The sequence below is a fragment of the Myiozetetes cayanensis genome, unplaced genomic scaffold (assembly GCF_022539395.1).
Source record: "Myiozetetes cayanensis isolate MyiCay16 unplaced genomic scaffold, myiCay2020 scf20-37, whole genome shotgun sequence".
Classification (NCBI taxonomy): Eukaryota; Metazoa; Chordata; class Aves; order Passeriformes; family Tyrannidae; genus Myiozetetes; species Myiozetetes cayanensis.
The window spans coordinates 7,137,482-7,155,641 of NW_026087412.1; the positions used below are offsets into that span (position 1 = coordinate 7,137,482).

The 18,160-nt window shown below is 43.0% G+C and overlaps 1 protein-coding gene across 1 annotated transcript; it reads right to left on the bottom strand.

Annotated features, from left to right (window-relative positions):
- Positions 1-3,588: 3,588 nt before the first annotated feature.
- On the bottom strand, positions 3,589-11,544 carry LOC126640956 (small integral membrane protein 10-like protein 2A). The gene is made up of 2 exons (XM_050317197.1): positions 11,327-11,544; positions 3,589-9,854 (listed from the first exon to the last, which is right to left on the bottom strand). Exons 1-2 carry the CDS (start codon positions 11,510-11,512, stop codon positions 9,834-9,836), a joined length of 207 nt encoding a protein of 68 aa, XP_050173154.1. The 5' UTR covers positions 11,513-11,544; the 3' UTR covers positions 3,589-9,833.
- Positions 11,545-18,160: the final 6,616 nt, after the last annotated feature.

An 18,160-nucleotide genomic window follows, 5' to 3' on the forward strand; every position in this document is an offset into this window, starting at 1 on the left:
CTTTTTCTTCAAAATAAGACACTTAATAATAATTTTTCTGCCAGGAGTACAGAATTTGGGAAGTATGCAATGAATTTCAAAGCACTTGAGGAACACGATATTGTCTCGCTGTGAATGGCTGGGAAGGTTCACTGTGAGTTCACTTCTAACCTGGCCTAAATTTAATGTTATTCCCATAAAACCCCTGAGTCCAGCCCTTGTAGTTTGGCTCCCACAGGCAGATCCTCAGCTGCAGAACCCAGATTTAAGTCCACAAGGCCAGACATCAGGACTGATCTTGTCTGATTGGATTACAGGATTAAAGCTGTGATTTGTCCTCCTGAAACCACTTTAAGTTACTTAAACAGATAAATCCTACTATCAGATTTCTTTTCTTATTGATTACACTTTCTGAAATGCAAAATAAAAAACAAACCCAAAGCCCCAACCCAACCTTGCTTGCCTTCTCCACGTAGTTCTGCATTATCTTAAGGTGCATGTAGGACTGGAAGGACAACAGAAATACCTGGGGAGGTAATAGTACAGTGTCATTTTCCTTTTCCATAGAAAGGGTGTCAAATACTTGTGCTTTTTTATTTCCTCTGAGGCCATTTCCAGCCCTTATTTAACTCCACCCTCTCTGTGTGATTTGAACTATTTGACAGAGTTCCTGTTACAGAGGAAAATCAGATCATATCTAGGTTGCCTCCTGCCTCAAGTTTAATTCATATCTTCTCATCTCATGCTTCTGGCAAAATGACCTATCAAATTAAACCAAGAATATGTTCAAAGCACCTTTTTTTTTCTTGATTGGTCTTTTTTAGTAATCTCCCTGAGTTTATTCCTTCCCTCTCAGATTTCTGTGTTAGGCTGGGAGGAATCATCTTGTGTATCACATCATCTATCACAGCTGGAATATCTGCCAGGAGGCTGAAGTGCCCTCACAGGCAGATCAGCTGCTGAGTGTAACAAGCACACGTGAGTAAAAAAGATTTACCAGACGTATTTTCACTTATAAAAGCATTCTTTTATAGTAACTGTAGTAACAATAGCCATATACAAAATGGAATCAAACCTTTGGGTAATGCTGTTTCAGTAGGGGCCTTCAGAAAAAAAAACCACTTTCTATGTGACAGGAGAGAAACTGCTCAGAAATCCATTCAGGAACAGCTACAATTCCTTATGGATGCTTTATGAAAATACATTAGAATTGACTGTAAATTGAGGAAGTAGCAAAGAAGCTTGATGAACTGACTGTAACAAAACATCCAGTGATGGAAGGCTCTACAGACTTCTGCTTGCTAGCATTGGCAGGAGGTTTAGCTAAATGGAAGGAAATCAGAAGATACAGTTATCAACTGCAAACCAATTATTATAAACCAGAAAGAAAATGTGAGGAAGAGCTCTGAAAATGATGATTGACAGTGACAACACAGAGCAGACAGCTTTTATTTTAAGCAACAGATTGATGGGAACACAGCACCGTGTATCAAAGTGAAGGGCTCGAAACCTGCAACAGCCTGTACAGATGTTGTCACTCAGAAAGCAGCTAGAGGGAACAGAACATAAAAAAGGCTGCCCAACTTCAAAAAAAGGTTTGAATTTTCATTCTGTTTTGACAAGTTTTTGTGGGAGTCTGTGGTTTTCAGCATCACAGAAAATCCAGCATTACAAACCTGAGCTAAAGTGGCAGAGACCTGAAGGTGTCCAGGCAAGCCCTTAAGAAGGTGCTAAGACAGTATCATAAGATATTTTTTGTTGTTTTCATCTTAAATGCTTTTAGATTGGAGGAGAGCAAAGACCAGAAATTGGAAGTGTTGTGACTGTTCTGACTCTGGAGCAGGTCAGACGTGCTTGCAGGCACCATGAAATACTTGGAATGCAAGGCTCAGATCTGAGAGGAGATTTAGGAATCTCTGCTGTAGAAAAGGGGTTTTTTTATGAGACGAAGCAAGACAGGATTACTGAGCTCAGGAGGGTTATTTGTGAATAACTTCCAGCTAAAGTGATTAAGGGCTTCAGCCACTAGTCCCAGAAAAAAGAAACAGAGCATCAAAAACATCCTGCTTGTCACTGCTGCTGGCTTTTTGTTCAGTGAGCAAGAGGTCTGTGTTGGTTTTGGTCCTTTGCCCTTGGGGATGCTTTTAACAAAGCATAAGACTTGAAAGAATTCCAGAATGTGTTTGTTTTTTTTTTCCTTTTCTTTGAACTATGAGGTTAAAGATAAATAAAAGAGTATTTTGATATGTGTAAAAAATACTTGTGATAACAAATAGACAAAGCACTTCCTAAAGCTCAAGACATACAACTTGCTTTTTACAAACACACCACAGTTCCTGATACCAATATTTTCTTTTTTAATGGAAGGTGAAGCACTCCATTCACTTTTAAACTATCATCTCCTTTAAGAAACACGAATTTCTTCAGCAGAATCCTTGGTGTTCGTGTTTGGCTTGAGGTTTTGTTTAATTCTAAGCTGCTGTAATATCTGCCAGAAAAAAAGCAAGAGCTAAGAAACACTGAAGAGTTAAATGCTCTGATAAATAAGAATTGCTAAAAGATCCTCTGGCAGTCAGATTTGCAGGGAGGAAATTTGGGCTCCTGTACAGATGAGTCGCTCTTGCAGAATTTTACAGTCTGAGATGAACAAAGGGAGTACCACAAAGCCACCAACTTGAACGAGACTTCAAAACACAAATCCTAACAGGAAGAGATTTGGAGATGCACATGGTACCATGTCTGTTTTGAGCTTGCAAAAGTATTCTGAGTTCCTTGACGTGCCCCATTGCAGGAATTATGCCCATTTATATAAATATATGCAGAACTACCAATAAACCATCTGAAAGTGAGGACAACACGAGTAATTCAGGCTGTGTCGCTGTCACAGCGGGGTGGCTGGGACATTGTGGGCAGCCAGAGAGGTTACAATCTACTACTGCAGTATCTCCCACGTGAATTCCAGAAGCGATGAGGAGCCCACAGTGAAGTGCAGGGAGCACTGACAGCACCTGCTTAACCACAGAGGTGTTACCACATGCCAGAACTTACAGATCTTATTAGAATGTGAATATTTTATTCAGCAGAAACAAGAGCTCTGACGTACCTGTTGATGCTAAGGTGGTTCTAACCATGCAGAGAAGCACCCAGCAACAACATCCTGGATGATGCAGCAGAGTTTCTGTGGCTGTTTTACATATTTAGCATGGTTTGCTTTCCCCTTCTAAAATGAAACTGCTGCAAGATTGAATCTAGCTAGTTGGGAAATACCTTGGAATTACATTGGAAGTAGCTGTGTTGAGGTGTGTCACTAAAAAAAAGTGTGTAAAAAGAATGACTGTAAATGAATACTGGTGGCTAACATCAGCAAGCTCACCTAGGGCTCAAATACCAAATTTTCAAGGCCAAGCATAAAGCACTGAGCCCTTTTATTCTCCCAAAGGTTTATTTGTTTCTGCAAACACACATCTCCCAGATTATATCTCTGAAAAAGCCTCTCACTGACTTTATATTGTCAGAAACACTCTCCTTAAGTACATCTGCACAATTTATTCCGTGAAAAATTGGAACCAGAAGCACCAAAACTATCTCCTGTTGAGCACAGACAAAAGATCGTTTTAAAAAAAAGATCTTTATTTCTGTTTTTAAATAGCTTGACAAAAACCCATCCACTGGTACTCGCAGTTCAGCTGTAAACAGTTACAACACACGACCACTGGGTATCGATTTTGTACACGGACCTATTTGCAGTGACAATCCGCAAGACAAGTCAAAAACACCTGAAATGTGCTGTGCTAAGAGAAACCAGCGCTGTGACTGGAAATACCGAACACGCTGATGTGGAACTCCCTCCTGTGGTGTGAGCGAGCAGCAGCTCCTGGCAGCTCACACAGCGCTCTGTGTCCCTCAGGAGTTCTGCAGTCACCACTTCAGGTTTCAAGTTTGCTGTGGAAACTCCTCTCACAAGTTCAAAGTGTCACGATAAACTTCTAAAATACATCCAAAGCTGTATAAACATCTTTCTCTGTGCCAGCCTTCTCCACCTCCCCCGTTGCAATAAAGCAAAATAAAAAGGGCCAAAGAGCGAGGCCAGAGACTAAAATTGTTCTGCAGGGATAGCATCACAGTTAGCATTTCAAATGAGTGTTAATCACCAGCAGGCAGCAGAACCCATTTTGAAGAAAGATCATGGAACACTCAACTTCAGGTGATGAATCGGGCACTAAGCATTAGATTTCCCTGCTGTAGAGAACAAAAGCTTACATCACATCGAGCTGTTCTGCTTGACAGCAGCTAAAACTGCCTACAAAGAGAAAATTAAATCCTGATACCTTCGCAAGTCTGAGTTTTGACCATTTTTGCTATCAGGTTTATACACATCTTCCGTGAAGAGGCAAGAAAAGAAATGTGCAGAACAGCCTACAAATGTATTGAGAAATGAAAGGGATCTTTTCAAGGCAGGTTTTCTTTCTGGAACTCCCTCTGGTCATTTCTAGAGTGTTTGAGCTTTTAAATTTATTTCATCACTAACAATGAAATAACTGTCTTGGTCTGAATTTTGTATCACCAATTCCAGAAGGACTAAGATAATAGAGATTAATTCCAAAGTACACACCAATAGGATCTGCTTAGTGCAGGCTGGTAAAGGATACCATTATTCCAGCACTTCTGTATTATTCTAGTTTTCACACTGTCAGCAGCTCGATATCTATGAGCTTGTATTTAAGTATGTGAATTGATCATAAATATCAGTATTTTCCTAGGCAACTATTTATTTGAAAGTTGTACTGAATGCAGCTCTTCCTTGAGGATTAGAGGCTCTGTAGTCTAGAGAGGTTTCTTCCCCCCATTTATTGACTGTGCATCACAGAAACAAAGTGTCAGAACACATTCTGTGCACTCAGGAAAAAAAATATTCACATGAATGTACCCTTAATTTTTTGAAAAGTTAAAGTTCCAACCTTAATATATTTCATAAGCCCCAAATTCTAGCTGCAATTCTCAGCTGACAGAGGTAACACAAATTCAAATTAAATGTTGGATTTTAATTAAAACAGCTGTTTTGAAGAGGGAAAAAGCAGAAATCTGTCATATTTGGCTACCTGTTGCTCTGCCAGATATACCTCTTGTCTTACACCCTAATGACAGACTATGTGCTCTCACATCTCTGCATGGTTTCTGTCAATTTGTTATGCATAATTAATTACAGGGCAGTGTTTCTGAAGTGGAACAAAATATCGGCATGTGCTTAGGCTGAGAAATTATAGGGATGGAAATACATGTAAGACCGGGCCATAAAAATAAAAGGAGCAACTTGACAGAAAGATTATACATTAGGAGAGAGTGTCCAGGCTTGCTTCTTCCAAAAATTAAATGTGGATACCTGTTAGAAGGGACAGGGGAGGAGAAAAGGAGAAGGGAAAAGGAAACTTTGGCGAAGTTTCAGAAAGTGCAGTCTTTACAGTCCTAAAAATAATAAAAACCCCAAACCAAAAATAAAAACAAACAAACCAAACAACAAAACACCAAACCCCAAACGACAAAAGCAAACCCGACACTGAAAAAGCAAAAGCTAAAAAATGCCTACAGCTAAAACTGTCTCCTGGTGCAGGGGGATGCCCAGGATTGCACCAGCTCAGATCACACTGAGAACACACCACCATCCCTGCTGCAGTTTGCACTGAAATGGCAGAAAGGAAACAAGCGTCTGCAGAAGCATTCCAGCATCTCACTGTGGTAAAACACTTTTTATCTACATGCAGAGCTCTGTGCACACACATTTAGAAGTATATTTTCTTTTCAAAGCAGTACACCATGTAGTAAATTTTCACTCAAGTGTGACTACTAGGCAGGTCTCTAAATACTGAGTATTTTCTTACGTAATTTGTTTTCTAATGGCAGAAATAGAACTCTTTGCTACGTAATGCAGGAAGGACCTGGAGCACAAGGTGTTTAGTAGAACCCTGATATTTTGCTTTGAAATAACTCTTTGCAGAGCAAGATGAGAGGGCAATATGGAAATACAAAGGCAACTCCCGGTTCAGTATAAAGGTCCCCTACCCCCAGGAAGGATGTTACTGTTCTGTACTGTAATAATCATCCAGGACAGTCTCAGCCCTGACAGCACATCAGCTCAGAAAAGCTTTCCACATTGTCCTGAAGCCATGAAGCTCCACACAAACTGGAGAGACACCTTCCATTTCTTGAGATGAGTTCATGTCAGAACATCTGCAGGAAGAGAACAGTGGCCTCAGCCACGCAGTGCTGGATGTATCTCTAGTGTCAAAGGATGGATGCCATCCCTCAGGTTCCCTGTTCTCCCTCCAAACAGGAAAAGCCATTTACACATTGTCACCATCAGGCAGACAGTTCTGTTAGTGCAAGAACAACTCTCACTCCATGGCCTCCCCAGGCTTAAAGTGCAGTATATGACATGAGATTTCAACAAACCAAACTATCCTTTATTTGAATTTCAGAAGGAATGTTCAAGTTAAAGTTACCTTTTAGGTTTTAAGCAATAAAATCCAAGGCAAGGTACATAAACTATCTTAAAATGGATCAAATCCACTCACTTAAAATGTTTTTTTATATATCTTATGTTCAATATACATATAATACACAACAGAAATCCAGTATTTCACTTAGCTGTATTGGAGTTGAAATGATCCTGTAATAGCTGATTAAAGGCCACACACTCAAAGAGGACTTTGCTTAAAATAGGACTGTATTAGCTGGACTGTGATGTGTAACACAGTTCAACATTCTGAATTCCCCTCCTGCACAGGTTTGTTATCAATAAAGAGAAAATCATTGGCACCCTGTACACACATTTAAATTCTAATTTACTGGTGCTGTCTCATGTTTCATTTTTGCCCCCTTTAAAATCACCATGAAGAACAGGTGCATTAAAAACTGGATTAATGCTCTTATGCCTTCAGCTACTCCTCCTGCCTGTTATCCTGACAGTATCACCTACAAGTCCTTGCACACAACTGTGATTCCCAAAAAAGCAGTTCCCAACTGACACAGAGCAGAGAAGCTTCCAGGCCAAACCATTCAGCTGAACAAACAAAGTCTCAAGTAACAACTGCAGGTACAGCTGTGCCAACTGATCCTTTGCACAGGAGGTTCAAGCACTCAGGGTTTGGGTGCAGGGCTGTTTTATGCTCAGCTTCATAAGAAAAGGCTCACCACACAGGCGAAGGTCTGTACCTGTGCAGGTGGTTAGAGAGGTTCAGCTGGAGTTGCACAACACTGTCTTTAGCAATCAAACCAGCTTAAACAGGCCCCAGCCCCTCCCCACCTTCAGTCCTCTGCCCTCAGCTCTGCCAAGGGAGGTTTTTGGGTCAAAATGTAGGTAGGCAGCAACTTAACACCATAACTCAGAGAAGCCACAGACTCCTGGAGAAGTGTCTTTGTTTCTGGTGTTTTTGGGGTTTCAGATCCACATCACTTCGGGAATCGTTAATCCCACCACAAAACCACGTGTTAACATGGTAACACCACTGCAGGGCTGATAAATTGCAGCAGTGGAGATGTGAGTGAATGGCTTGATGAAGTGGCAACTGTTGCTGTCAAAACAGTTACTTACAATATGTAATCCAACATTATTTTAAGGTTTTCAGTCACTTCATGACAGGTCAAAAGCCTAGAAGTTAAACAATCATTAAAATACACACCAGGGAAAGAGTGGTTTTCTAAATTAAAGTAAAATGGCTTTTCATCTCTTCTAGCATCCAGAAGAAACAATCAGCCAATGGGGATAATAAAAACACAGCATATAATTCAACATAAAAAGTAATATATCTTACTTTCAGCACTCAAATGAGATAAAAAAAATCCAGCATTTCTCCCCATAACACTGATAAACCATCATCTCATCTCTGTAACCAAGGCCTTCTCCACACAAGTGTGCTGACACCCCAATAATCACCACATGGGAAACTCTACTGGCTTTCCAGGTAAAATCAGTTCAAGCTAAATGCATCATCACTTACTCTCTTTCCAAATGAAGCAAGACAGCTGGCAAAAAGGATTCCTGGTGTGGGAATCCCTGGCATGGCTTTACTCCACATCAAGTCCTCACTTTTATCTCAGTGAAGGGGAAGTTAAAAATGCATCCTAACTCTCACCTCCCTCTGTAGGTGAGCCCCCAGAGCACACTAAGCCCATCTGCAGCAATCCCTCGTTGAGAATTTTGGACACTGAGTTCAAACTTTGACCTGCTGCACGATGAGTTCCTTCACTGGGGTGCCAACAGGAGCCTATTCCTCAAAATTCTTATTCCCAAGCAGCTCTATGGATTCCAACACTCTTGCCCCACTCTTTGCCAAACCCCATTATCAGAAGTGTGTCCCAAAGCCAAAGTCAACAGGCCCAGAAATTATTACTGTGCAATCACTTTCTCAAGGAAATGAAACATCCGCTATTGTAGTGTCATAAAGCTCATGAGATATTGTTTAATTAGAGCAGCACCACCCTTGGAAAGGAGCACTGCTGAGAATTAGGCTGCATTGAAGACCACCCTCCCAACAGCTTTCCAGTTCAAAGTGTTTTAAGGACTGATGTATCAGTCACTGCCGGATTCAGAGCGAGAATTCAATTCTGCAAGAAACAGTTTCACTGGAAATGGCTGTAAATAGCAGTAGCCACAACACTGCACTAATACAAACCCTAAAGAAGACAAAGGATCTGTGCTAATCAAACTGGGCTCTAGTTTAGTGTTAACAACAGACCTGCAAAGTCCCAAAGAGTCTGGAGATTATGAAGTTCTTTCCACACAGATGCAGATATTCCTTACAAAAAAGAAGTCCCTGTTCTCCCAACAGCCAGTTTTACTAGCAATTACAGAAGTATAATTTTTTACTTTAGCTATCTACTTCTCACTAAAACCTGAACTGTGACCTTTTCTCTGTTATTTAGTTAAATTTCTGTTAATATTAAAAATAGCAGTTACTAAAATCTCAGTACTTTACCCTCACTACTGCACACCAGAGACCTGCTAGTGCAAAAGCTAGCACAGAAATGACCAGCTGTATGATGGGGAAATTCTTAGCCACATACTGTATATTGAAAAGCATTTGCTCGTATCCAGGTGTTTGCTCTGAGGATACAAGGTTTAAGTAACAAAGAAAGAACCATGGTTTTTGGTTGTTTAGGAGTCCCATAGCATATGAGTCGTTCAGGGAGGCAGCTGGAACACACCAGGGATCAGGAAGTCCACCAAGCTCCAGTGCTTTCAAAAATGCAAATTGCACTTCGTTCTCTTTGCTGCTGCTCATTCCTAATCCCAGAAACCACAGGGTTTTATTACACTGCAAAGGGCCCAGCCAGAACTGTGCAAAACATACAAAGTTGTCTCCTGGACAGCAGGAGCTGAAGTCTCCAGAAAGGCTCCGAGCTTTCTCCGGCCAGCCCCTTACTGAAATACTGGCGATGCAGTGAGAAACCAGATCAGGACCGTCTTTGCCAGAAGAAAAATGCAGATGAAATGAATCCTTCCAAGGAACAGCTGCACTTGAGTTCATCCCTGCTGATTCACTGAAACTCAGAGGCATTTCCTTGCCAAGCAGAGGTATAGTACTAAAGAGAGAACAATTTCTCGTGTTAAATAATTCTTGTAAACTGCTACTCTGATTTTGAGAGCTGTCCAACACGGAATGCATGGGTGTCAGGTGAGCTGCTGCCTTGGGATGAGCTGGGCCATCGTCACATACTGGGTTTTGGGTTAAATCTTCTTTCTTCATAGTCCTGGAGCACGTGAGCACAGCTCTGCTGCTTCACAACAGGCTGGACTGGGAGGAGTGTGACAGATTGTAGTTGCAGCAAACAGTGCAAGCAGCACACCAAGTCACCAGTCAGTGGATCTCAATATGGACCTAAAGAGAAAGAGTGCAGGAAGTTATTACACTGGTATCCCAGTTCATTGGTGCCTCATATACAGACCAAAAAAAAAAAAAATTAAAAATCTTTAACATAAAAAAGAATAACCCAGCTACATAAAGTAACAGTTGTCCAAACAGATGTCCAAACAGACAAGTCTCCCTACAAGCTGCTTGAACACATCCAGAGGGGTGGGAAGCATACCCAAAAACCAGCTCTCTCCTGTAGTTTCAGTTTAATCTGCTACAAATTCTCTTTTGGTGACAGGCATGAAAGTGAGTCAGCAAAGGAGCAGCCAGAGATCCGCTGTGTAACGGCACCACTTCCCTTATCCAACAGGAACGCAGGCTGGGGCAGATTAGAAACTTAACATTGAAGGTAAATAGTAAAGTAATCCTTCTGTAAACAGAAGTGCAAGCTGAAATCAGAGCCACAACACTGGAAATCAACACTGGACCATGCCCAGCTTCCCAAGGGAACCGGTCAGTCCGGCTGCACCAGCGGGATCAGCTGCAGTGCACTCAGAGGACAGGCTGATGTTGTTCCGAGGGAACTGTTATGTGCCAACACTGATAACAAGCAAAGGCACATTTTTTCAGCTACCAGGGTTACTAAGCTGCAGGTACAACTCCTGGCCACGTGGCTCATTTTCAAGGTTCAGAACTGCAGAACGAATCCCAGAAACAAGAGATGTCACATTTTGACCTCATTTTAGTTCAACTTTTGCAAGTCACAAACTGCAACCAGACTTGTCTCTGAGCACTCGGCCACTGGCCAGATGTCAAAACTTTCATTACAGCTGTTTACCAGGAGAAAATGCCCAAGCCTTGGCTAGAACAGATGTTTGTTGTGACAGTCCACAGCTTGCTTCTGTTGCCAGCTAAGTCAAAAGTAAAGCTTTCGTTTCATCATAAAAACTATGAAACTTAAACCCTACAACAGGTCAAAGCTGGTTTAGGGAGTTCAACGTTTTGCAGAAACAGCGGAGATGCAAATTAAATATTAACTGTTTTTTCTATATAACGACACTGGTATTAAAACGCTCTCTGCATTTTCCCTGCTGCAACTGTCTTGATTAAAAAAAAACAACCACCAAACAACAACCCAACAAACCGATGAAGGAAATTGTTTTCTTTGCTCCTTAAAATGTGCATATATATTCACAATTTATTGCCTGTCTTTGAGTCAACTCCGGCTCAGGGACACGAATAAACTTGAGAAAGCGGAGAGCGAGCAGCACAGCGGGGCCACTCGCACCTGGGCACGGGCAAGGGCGAGTCTCCCCCAGGGCTGCATCCAAGCGACATCCCCGGGGGCCACCGGGCAGAGCAACAGCCCCAGGGCGGGCACAACGGGACCCGCCCGGCCGCGCCCCGCCCTCACCGCGGGAGCCGCAGCGGCCGCGGGCCCGGCCGTGACCCCCGGACCCCCCCGGGCCGGGCCGGGCCGTGCCGGCCCCGCCGCCCACCTGCAGCCGCACGTTGAGCATCATGGAGGCGACGATGTACAGGTAGGGGAAGTTGATGCGGAGCTTCCAGGCCAGGTCGAAGAAGATGAGGAGGGTCCTGGTGAGCCCCTTGCAGAAGACGCCGTAGGAGCGGGCGGCGGCCGACTGGGAGAGCCTGGCGGCGAGGGCGGACAGCGCCGCCGCCATACACCCGCCCCGCCCGCCGGGCCCGCGCCCGGCCCCGCCGCCGCCGCCTCCGCCGCGCGTGCGCACGGCCGCCCGCGCAGCGGCTGCGGCGGCCACCGGCACCGCCCGCCGCGCGTGCGCGGGGCGGGGCCGCGCTGAGGGCGCCGTCGGAGCGGGGAGAGGCGGGGGCGGCGGCGGCGCTCGCGTCCTGCAGCCCGCCCTGTGTTAAACCGCCCTCGGGTCCCACCGCCCGCCCTCTGTTAAACCGCCCTCACGTTCTGCCGCCCGTCCTCTGTTAAACCGCCCATCCTCGTGTTAAACCGCCCATCCTCATGTGCCACCGCCCGCCCCCACATCCTGCCGCTCGCGTGCTCCCCGACGCCCTCGCGTCTCGCCCTCGCGTTCCACTGCCCCGCTCCTCGCCAAATCCCTGCCCTCCCGGGCTGGAGTCGTGCTGGGAGCACACGGAGAATTCCGCAGAATTACCGCAAGGATCATCGATTCCAACGGGACGCCCCAAGGATTCCACCGTGTGCCTGAGAGCGTTGCCCACACGCTCCTTGAGCTGTGTCAGGTTTGGTGCTGTGCCCGCTGCCCTGGAGAGGTTGTTCCAGGGCCCAGCCACCCTCTGGGGGAAGAACCTTTTCCTGATATCCAACCTAATGTCCCTCCCCTGAGTTGCCTTTATTCAAACCATTCCCGCTGAGCCATTCCCTGAGGGCATGGTCCATTCAGGTGCTCCAGCCTGCTCAGTGACACCTGCACGGGCTATCGATGTCATGGACTGGTTTGGGTTGGAAGGAACCTTAAAAATCATCCAGTTCCACCCCATGCCACAGGCAGGGACAGCTTCCACTAGCCCAGATTGCTCCAAGCCCCAGCCAACCTGGCCTTGGACTCTTGCAGGGATGGGGCAGCCACAGCTCTGGGCAACCTGTGCCAGGACCTCACCACCCTCACAGGGAAGAAGTTTTTCTTAATATCTAATCTAAACTTACCCTTTTTCAGTGGGAAATGATGACAATAGTTTCTGGGTTTTGGTTTGGGGTTTTTTGTAATTTTTGTTGTTTACACAGCTAGGTGATAAATTCTATGAGCCAGCCACTGTCACGAGGAAATACTTCCTGTGCTTTTCAAGCCAATACTTGGGTTACTTAATGAATTTAAAATACACTGTTCAAGTCCAGGTTCCACACAAGATTTCCAAAATATTTTGCAAATGTTTCCCAGGAAGGTCTTTTGAGATAAATTAACATCATGACACTTTGCAAGTAGGCTAAAATGCCCCAAAAGATGAGCAGATGACCAATACCATTTATTAACGTAGCCCTTTTTTCCTCCTAGAACTGCTTTTTATAGTTTTCATTCAATCAACTTTCAATAACTAAAATGAAACATAAAAATCAATACATTGATTTAAACTCCTTATAAAATACTATTGTATTACCACAGAATCAAGCTGGTGCATAGAGAAAGAATAATTCCAGAATGGGACATTTAACAGCTCTCCATGATTAAATTGGAGTGCAATGTGATACACAAAGGTTAAATCAGGAAGCTGATTAACATTTACATGTATCAGTAGATATCTGCCAGAGTCTCATTAGTTCTGGGCCTTGTTGCACGTTGAAACAGATGTGACACAGTATCAATTTTCAAATCTTGATTAAAAGTAAATTAGTTTCCACACTAAAATAGGCAATATAATTACTAAATTAGGTTATAATAACAATTTAGCATCGCTATTAATTTTGATCTAATTATTTAATTAAATGGTGAAATTGGTAAAACACTCTGTAGCTTTTCCAACAAAGAAAGTGACAGATAATGCAATTGAACAGCAGTCGAAGAGATTCGCCAGATTTTGTCACACCAAGATTTGGAAATTAGCTAATTATTCTGACAGTGAAACTAAACCTCAAAGGCATCCCACACTTCCTCGTTTGATTTCATCTCTGTCATGGTGGTAAAATCATTTTCAGTTTAGCTAGAACACTGATTACTTTAATATGCAGAAGTTCCAAACTGTTGACATGCAGTTTGTGGCTGATGGCTGCAGGGATCCTTTTCCAGTACTTTAATGCCATCATCCCCTTTTTGCTTCCTAAGCCTGACTTGTCTTTCTCTGTTGCATCACAGAACATCCTTATCTTTTCTAGTCTGTTCATGTTTTATTTCATTTTACCTAAAATCTCAGCTATTCAAATATTCCTCTATTCAAAATAAAAAAATGTTGTGAATCAAAGGGCTGGACAATTGAAGGCAGTAAAACAAGTAATACCAAATGGGCTTATGTAATAGTTGAACCTTTATCATTTTTCTTGATATTTTAAGGCTCATTTCTGTGAAATGTTTGATATCAAGATAGGTAGAACTTGCAGCTTACACATGTGTGTACTTCAGCACTGCCTCACCTCAGGGCATGATGTGCTGCCTACAGTTATAAAAGGCTTATTCCCATATTTCTGCTGAGGGAGTTACAGTGATAAAAAAATTGAAGTGACACAGAGAAGTCTCAGGTCCTTGTTTATAAACACATAATGATGTCTCTATTCCAGAAAGCTCCCAGCCATATACAGGGATTACTGTATGTACTCCCACTGCCTGCAACAACAGATCTCACTGTATGAAGCACTGTCTGTTCCTGCTTGCTAAACCTGAGGGCAGACATCAGTGAATGCAAAGCCTTATGTGGGTTTTATAACTGAAAGTCTTGACAGAAGAGATATTTATCAGAAGCTACCTAAAGAAAATACAGCACTTGTTTCTGTTGAATACTTACACCAGCCAAGTCATCTGGGTGAGTATCACATGAATGGGGTGCATTGGTTTTACGGTGCTTTATTATTAATGTACAGATTTACATACTAGGATTTTATTTTCATGCTCTTTTCATCTGTACTCTCTGATGCAGCAAATGCTGACATTTAAAAGTTGTGGTTCCTTTTTTATTGTTGGCTTTGGTTCCTCTAAAGCAGAGTGACTGCTATATTTGAACACTGTACATATCACATGCGAGTACAGGCTTTTTTTCAACACTCAGGAAACTCATCATGCCAAAAAATGTCTGCCTGGAATATCTAGAAATTACAGGCTATTACTCGTGGATTAGAGTATTCTCTAACATCAACTTTGTGTCACAGTGTGTGTCACAATACCCCCCAGCTTCAGTGAAGATACTCCAAATTTCCTCCACAGCAACAGTGTCTCTTTCCTAATTAAAAATCTGTGCTTGGCGAAGAGACATCAACTAAAGAATTCAAAGATCATTAAGCAAAACACTTGGAATCTCAGGCAACCGTTGGTTGCTGCTGCTCGTTGGTAGCTACTGCCCAAACACCTTGGATATGTACTCTGTCCTGATTTGAAAGTGGGAGGGCAGAGGGGCTCAGTGAGTGACAGGCCACAAAGGCAAATAACACCACAGGAGGAAAGAGAGTCCAGGGAGGAATTTTGGATGCCTAGTGCTGTCTAGAATTAAGACTCCTTTCTACCAACTACTGTGTCCCTAATACTGCATCATTGAACACCTAACTTTTGCCACCAACTTCAATTAGGATCAAGACTTAAGGACAATTTTTAAATAAAATTATGTCAGCTATTTTAGAGATGAAAAAACATCTGGGGAAAGTTTTTCTCCGGTAAGATAAGTCTCTCCTTGGGTGAGGTTTGTGGATATTTTTGCTGATGATTTTACTAGCAGTTATTAAAAGAGAGAAGAGTGCAATATGCTGAAAACCTTACTGGGCTCTCTGGCACTTTGTGACACCCCTTTGCTTCATGTAAAATTGACTTCAGTCCGAGCCCTGGTTTCCAGGGACCGAATTCCAATTACAGCTTTTCCCCCTGAAACAGTTTTCTGTTCCTGTTGAGGACAGACAGTTACTTTTGCCCCTGATATTGTACACACTGTGTCCTGGAGGCAGCTGAGCACAACCAGTGTCAGCAGGAAGTGTCATCCAGGAGCAGGGGAACACACCCAGGAATTACTGTCAGGTGCTCTGTTTGTTCCCCAGGACAATGTGTGTGTACTGGTCCTTCTCTACTTCTCTGTGGCTTCATTAATGAGCTGGCGTGCTAGAGAACACAGTAATAGTTTGGGATGAAAGATACTATAAAAGTGCAAATAATTATTGTCTCTGTAGTGCTGATAGTTTGTGTCATGGTGAGCAGAACTTTCCAGTATTGCATCAGCGTGATTACCCTGCCACTCCCCAGCCACAAAGGAGAATAATCCTCCAGCAGAGCCAGCACTCACAATACACACAGACAGTATCCAAAACAATCCTAAATAATGATTCCTTCTCAATGTCTAAGAAAAAGGCTCTTGGCAACAACTGTACTGGTGAGAGAAGACAAGGTGGTAGAGTGTGGAGCAATATTTGGGCTGATTTAAGCCTGAACTTTATGATTCATAATTTTATCATAATTATGGAAAGACTTATATTTGGTTATTGCTCCTGCCATTCATTATGTTCTTTTGTCCTACTCCTCTGTGTGGTGCATTTGTAACTATTCCATGTACAACTCAGCACTGCAGCTGTACCTATCAAACTGATCATTTTCCTCTCAAGTTGCCTGTTACTGACTTCTCCCTCCTTTGCCCTCTTGTTTCATCCTGTTCTCGAAGTTCCTTTTCTTTTTGAAACTAATGTTTCAAAATGTTCACTGTGTTGCTCTCTCCTCATTCTCAGGAAAAAAAACATACCTGCAAAGAGCTGAGCATTTGTAGCATCGTGTAAGTTATTTGTTTCTCTTTAAAAACAAGGACACTACATAATAGGTATACAAAAATAAAGGCAAGGATAAAATGTAACTGAAATGTAGTAATGTTTAATAATAGAATAATTAACACAGCATGTATTATAAGGAAAATCTGCCTGGGTAAATAGGGAAAGTTACTGTGAGATATCAACTAGGATTTCAAATGCAAAAGTTTGAACCATTCCAAAAGGCCCTTTGTATCAATATTTGAGGACATAAAGATTTACAAACACGTGGGGAAAAATGGTCTAAATCTGTTACCAGATCATCGTCTATCCAAATTGTAATACTGTTTTAAATTACTAACAGAAAATATTTATCCAGGTATTTCTCTATTATATACCAAAAGCAGTATAAAATTGTCAATTTAAAAAATATCAAAGCGTGCCCTGTGTTTTAACTTTAATTTCTTGACAATGCAAAACAATTGATCCCAAAACAATAGGATGGAGGAGCACTGAAAAGAGCATACATAAAAATATAATGCTTCTCTCAGGATCGTAAAAGCAATTTGTGCTACTGTGTTTTGTCAACTACAGCCTTCATCTTTGTCTTTGTTATGTATTTTGTAATGATATTGTGAATGCTGCTGTACTTCTGTCTCATAGAAAAAGCTCTTGTCATCCATCTGTTACACACTGGATCAGAACGAACCAGTGGAGGAAGAGGTAGGTGGTGGAAAAATCAGCGGCAGTTTTACATGTCCCTCAAATCTTTCCATGTTCTGTGTCTCCCCAGGACCATGCCAGCAGTCAGACACTCCTCGTGCTGCTCTGTTCCTGTGCAGTCTCAGAGGCCCCAAGAGCTGTTTCAGCAGCCAAGAGCAGCAGGAGCACTGTGGTGCTGCCCACACCTCTCCTCCGCAGCTCCTGCCTGAGAACAGTTGCCAGGTCATTGGCAGCAGCAGAGTCTTGGCTTTGAGGACATTCAGCTTAAATGACAAGTCACTGCAGCTTCCATCTGGGTGAGGGAACATGGACATACAAGTGTTGCAAAAATGTCTTTGGGTTCACAGCGACAGTCATGATGTTTTCCGCACTGGTGGGAAATACCTGAGAATTATCTCTGCTCAGTGAAAGAAGAATGGAAGACAGTAAATATCGTGGAATGCTCTGTCCACTGATGAGGTTGCACTGTGTGGTATCAAAATAATTTGGAAATGTTCTGAAATTAATAGGAGATCCAATCCCTGGAAAACCACTCCTGATGGTACACTCTATTGATTCAGTGAATTCATCGTTACTTTGCAGGAGCAGTGTGTCCATGGGCCCTTTCCCCACACTTCCTTCAGGGAACAGATGGCAATGCAAACAAAGGGAACAGTGCTCATTTGCATCACTCCAACCAGGAGCTTCTCCACCAAGCAGAACTATGGCAGGAACCGACTGCAGAAATTAAAAGACTCTTGGGATCATTGGACCTGCTCTGCTCGACTTTTACTTCAGTATTTCCTGAAAATAACTAGTTTGTTTGGGGAAAAAATGAAACCCAAGGCTCTGTGAGGCCTGACAGTCATTCGTCTGTCCCATCTTGTAAAGACTGATCTAGACTAAAACTTGCCAGCAGAGTTAATTATTGTCGCAGCACATCGGGAGGAGAAGATCCTGAGATGAAGGGAAATGTTCTGGCTCTGCACTTTGTTGTTCCACTGAGAGCGATGGTCCCATGGCAGGTGCCTGGCTGGGGAAAACGGGCAGCACGTAGGAACAGGGTGGTCACTGGAGTTACACGTGCTCGCCACATCTGTGGGGTAAACACAACTGCACATCAACACGCTTCGAGAGATGCCAAGGACGAGACTGGGGCATGGCGGGGGCCAGCAGTGGAAGACGGGACATATGGTGGTGTCAAAGGCAGCTTTGTGTTTGAGAGAGGTTTGACAGACGCGACAGGGCTGGTGTGGGA

Excerpts from the sequence above, each read along its gene's own strand:
- LOC126640956 (XM_050317197.1), bottom strand. The coding sequence starts at position 11,512 with ATGGCGGCGGCGCTGTCCGCCCTCGCCGCCAGGCTCTCCCAGTCGGCC. Across the intron at positions 9,855-11,326 it reads TGCTCAACGTGCGGCTGCAG|GTCCATATTGAGATCCACTG; the intron begins GTGGGCGGCGGG and ends CTTTCTCTTTAG.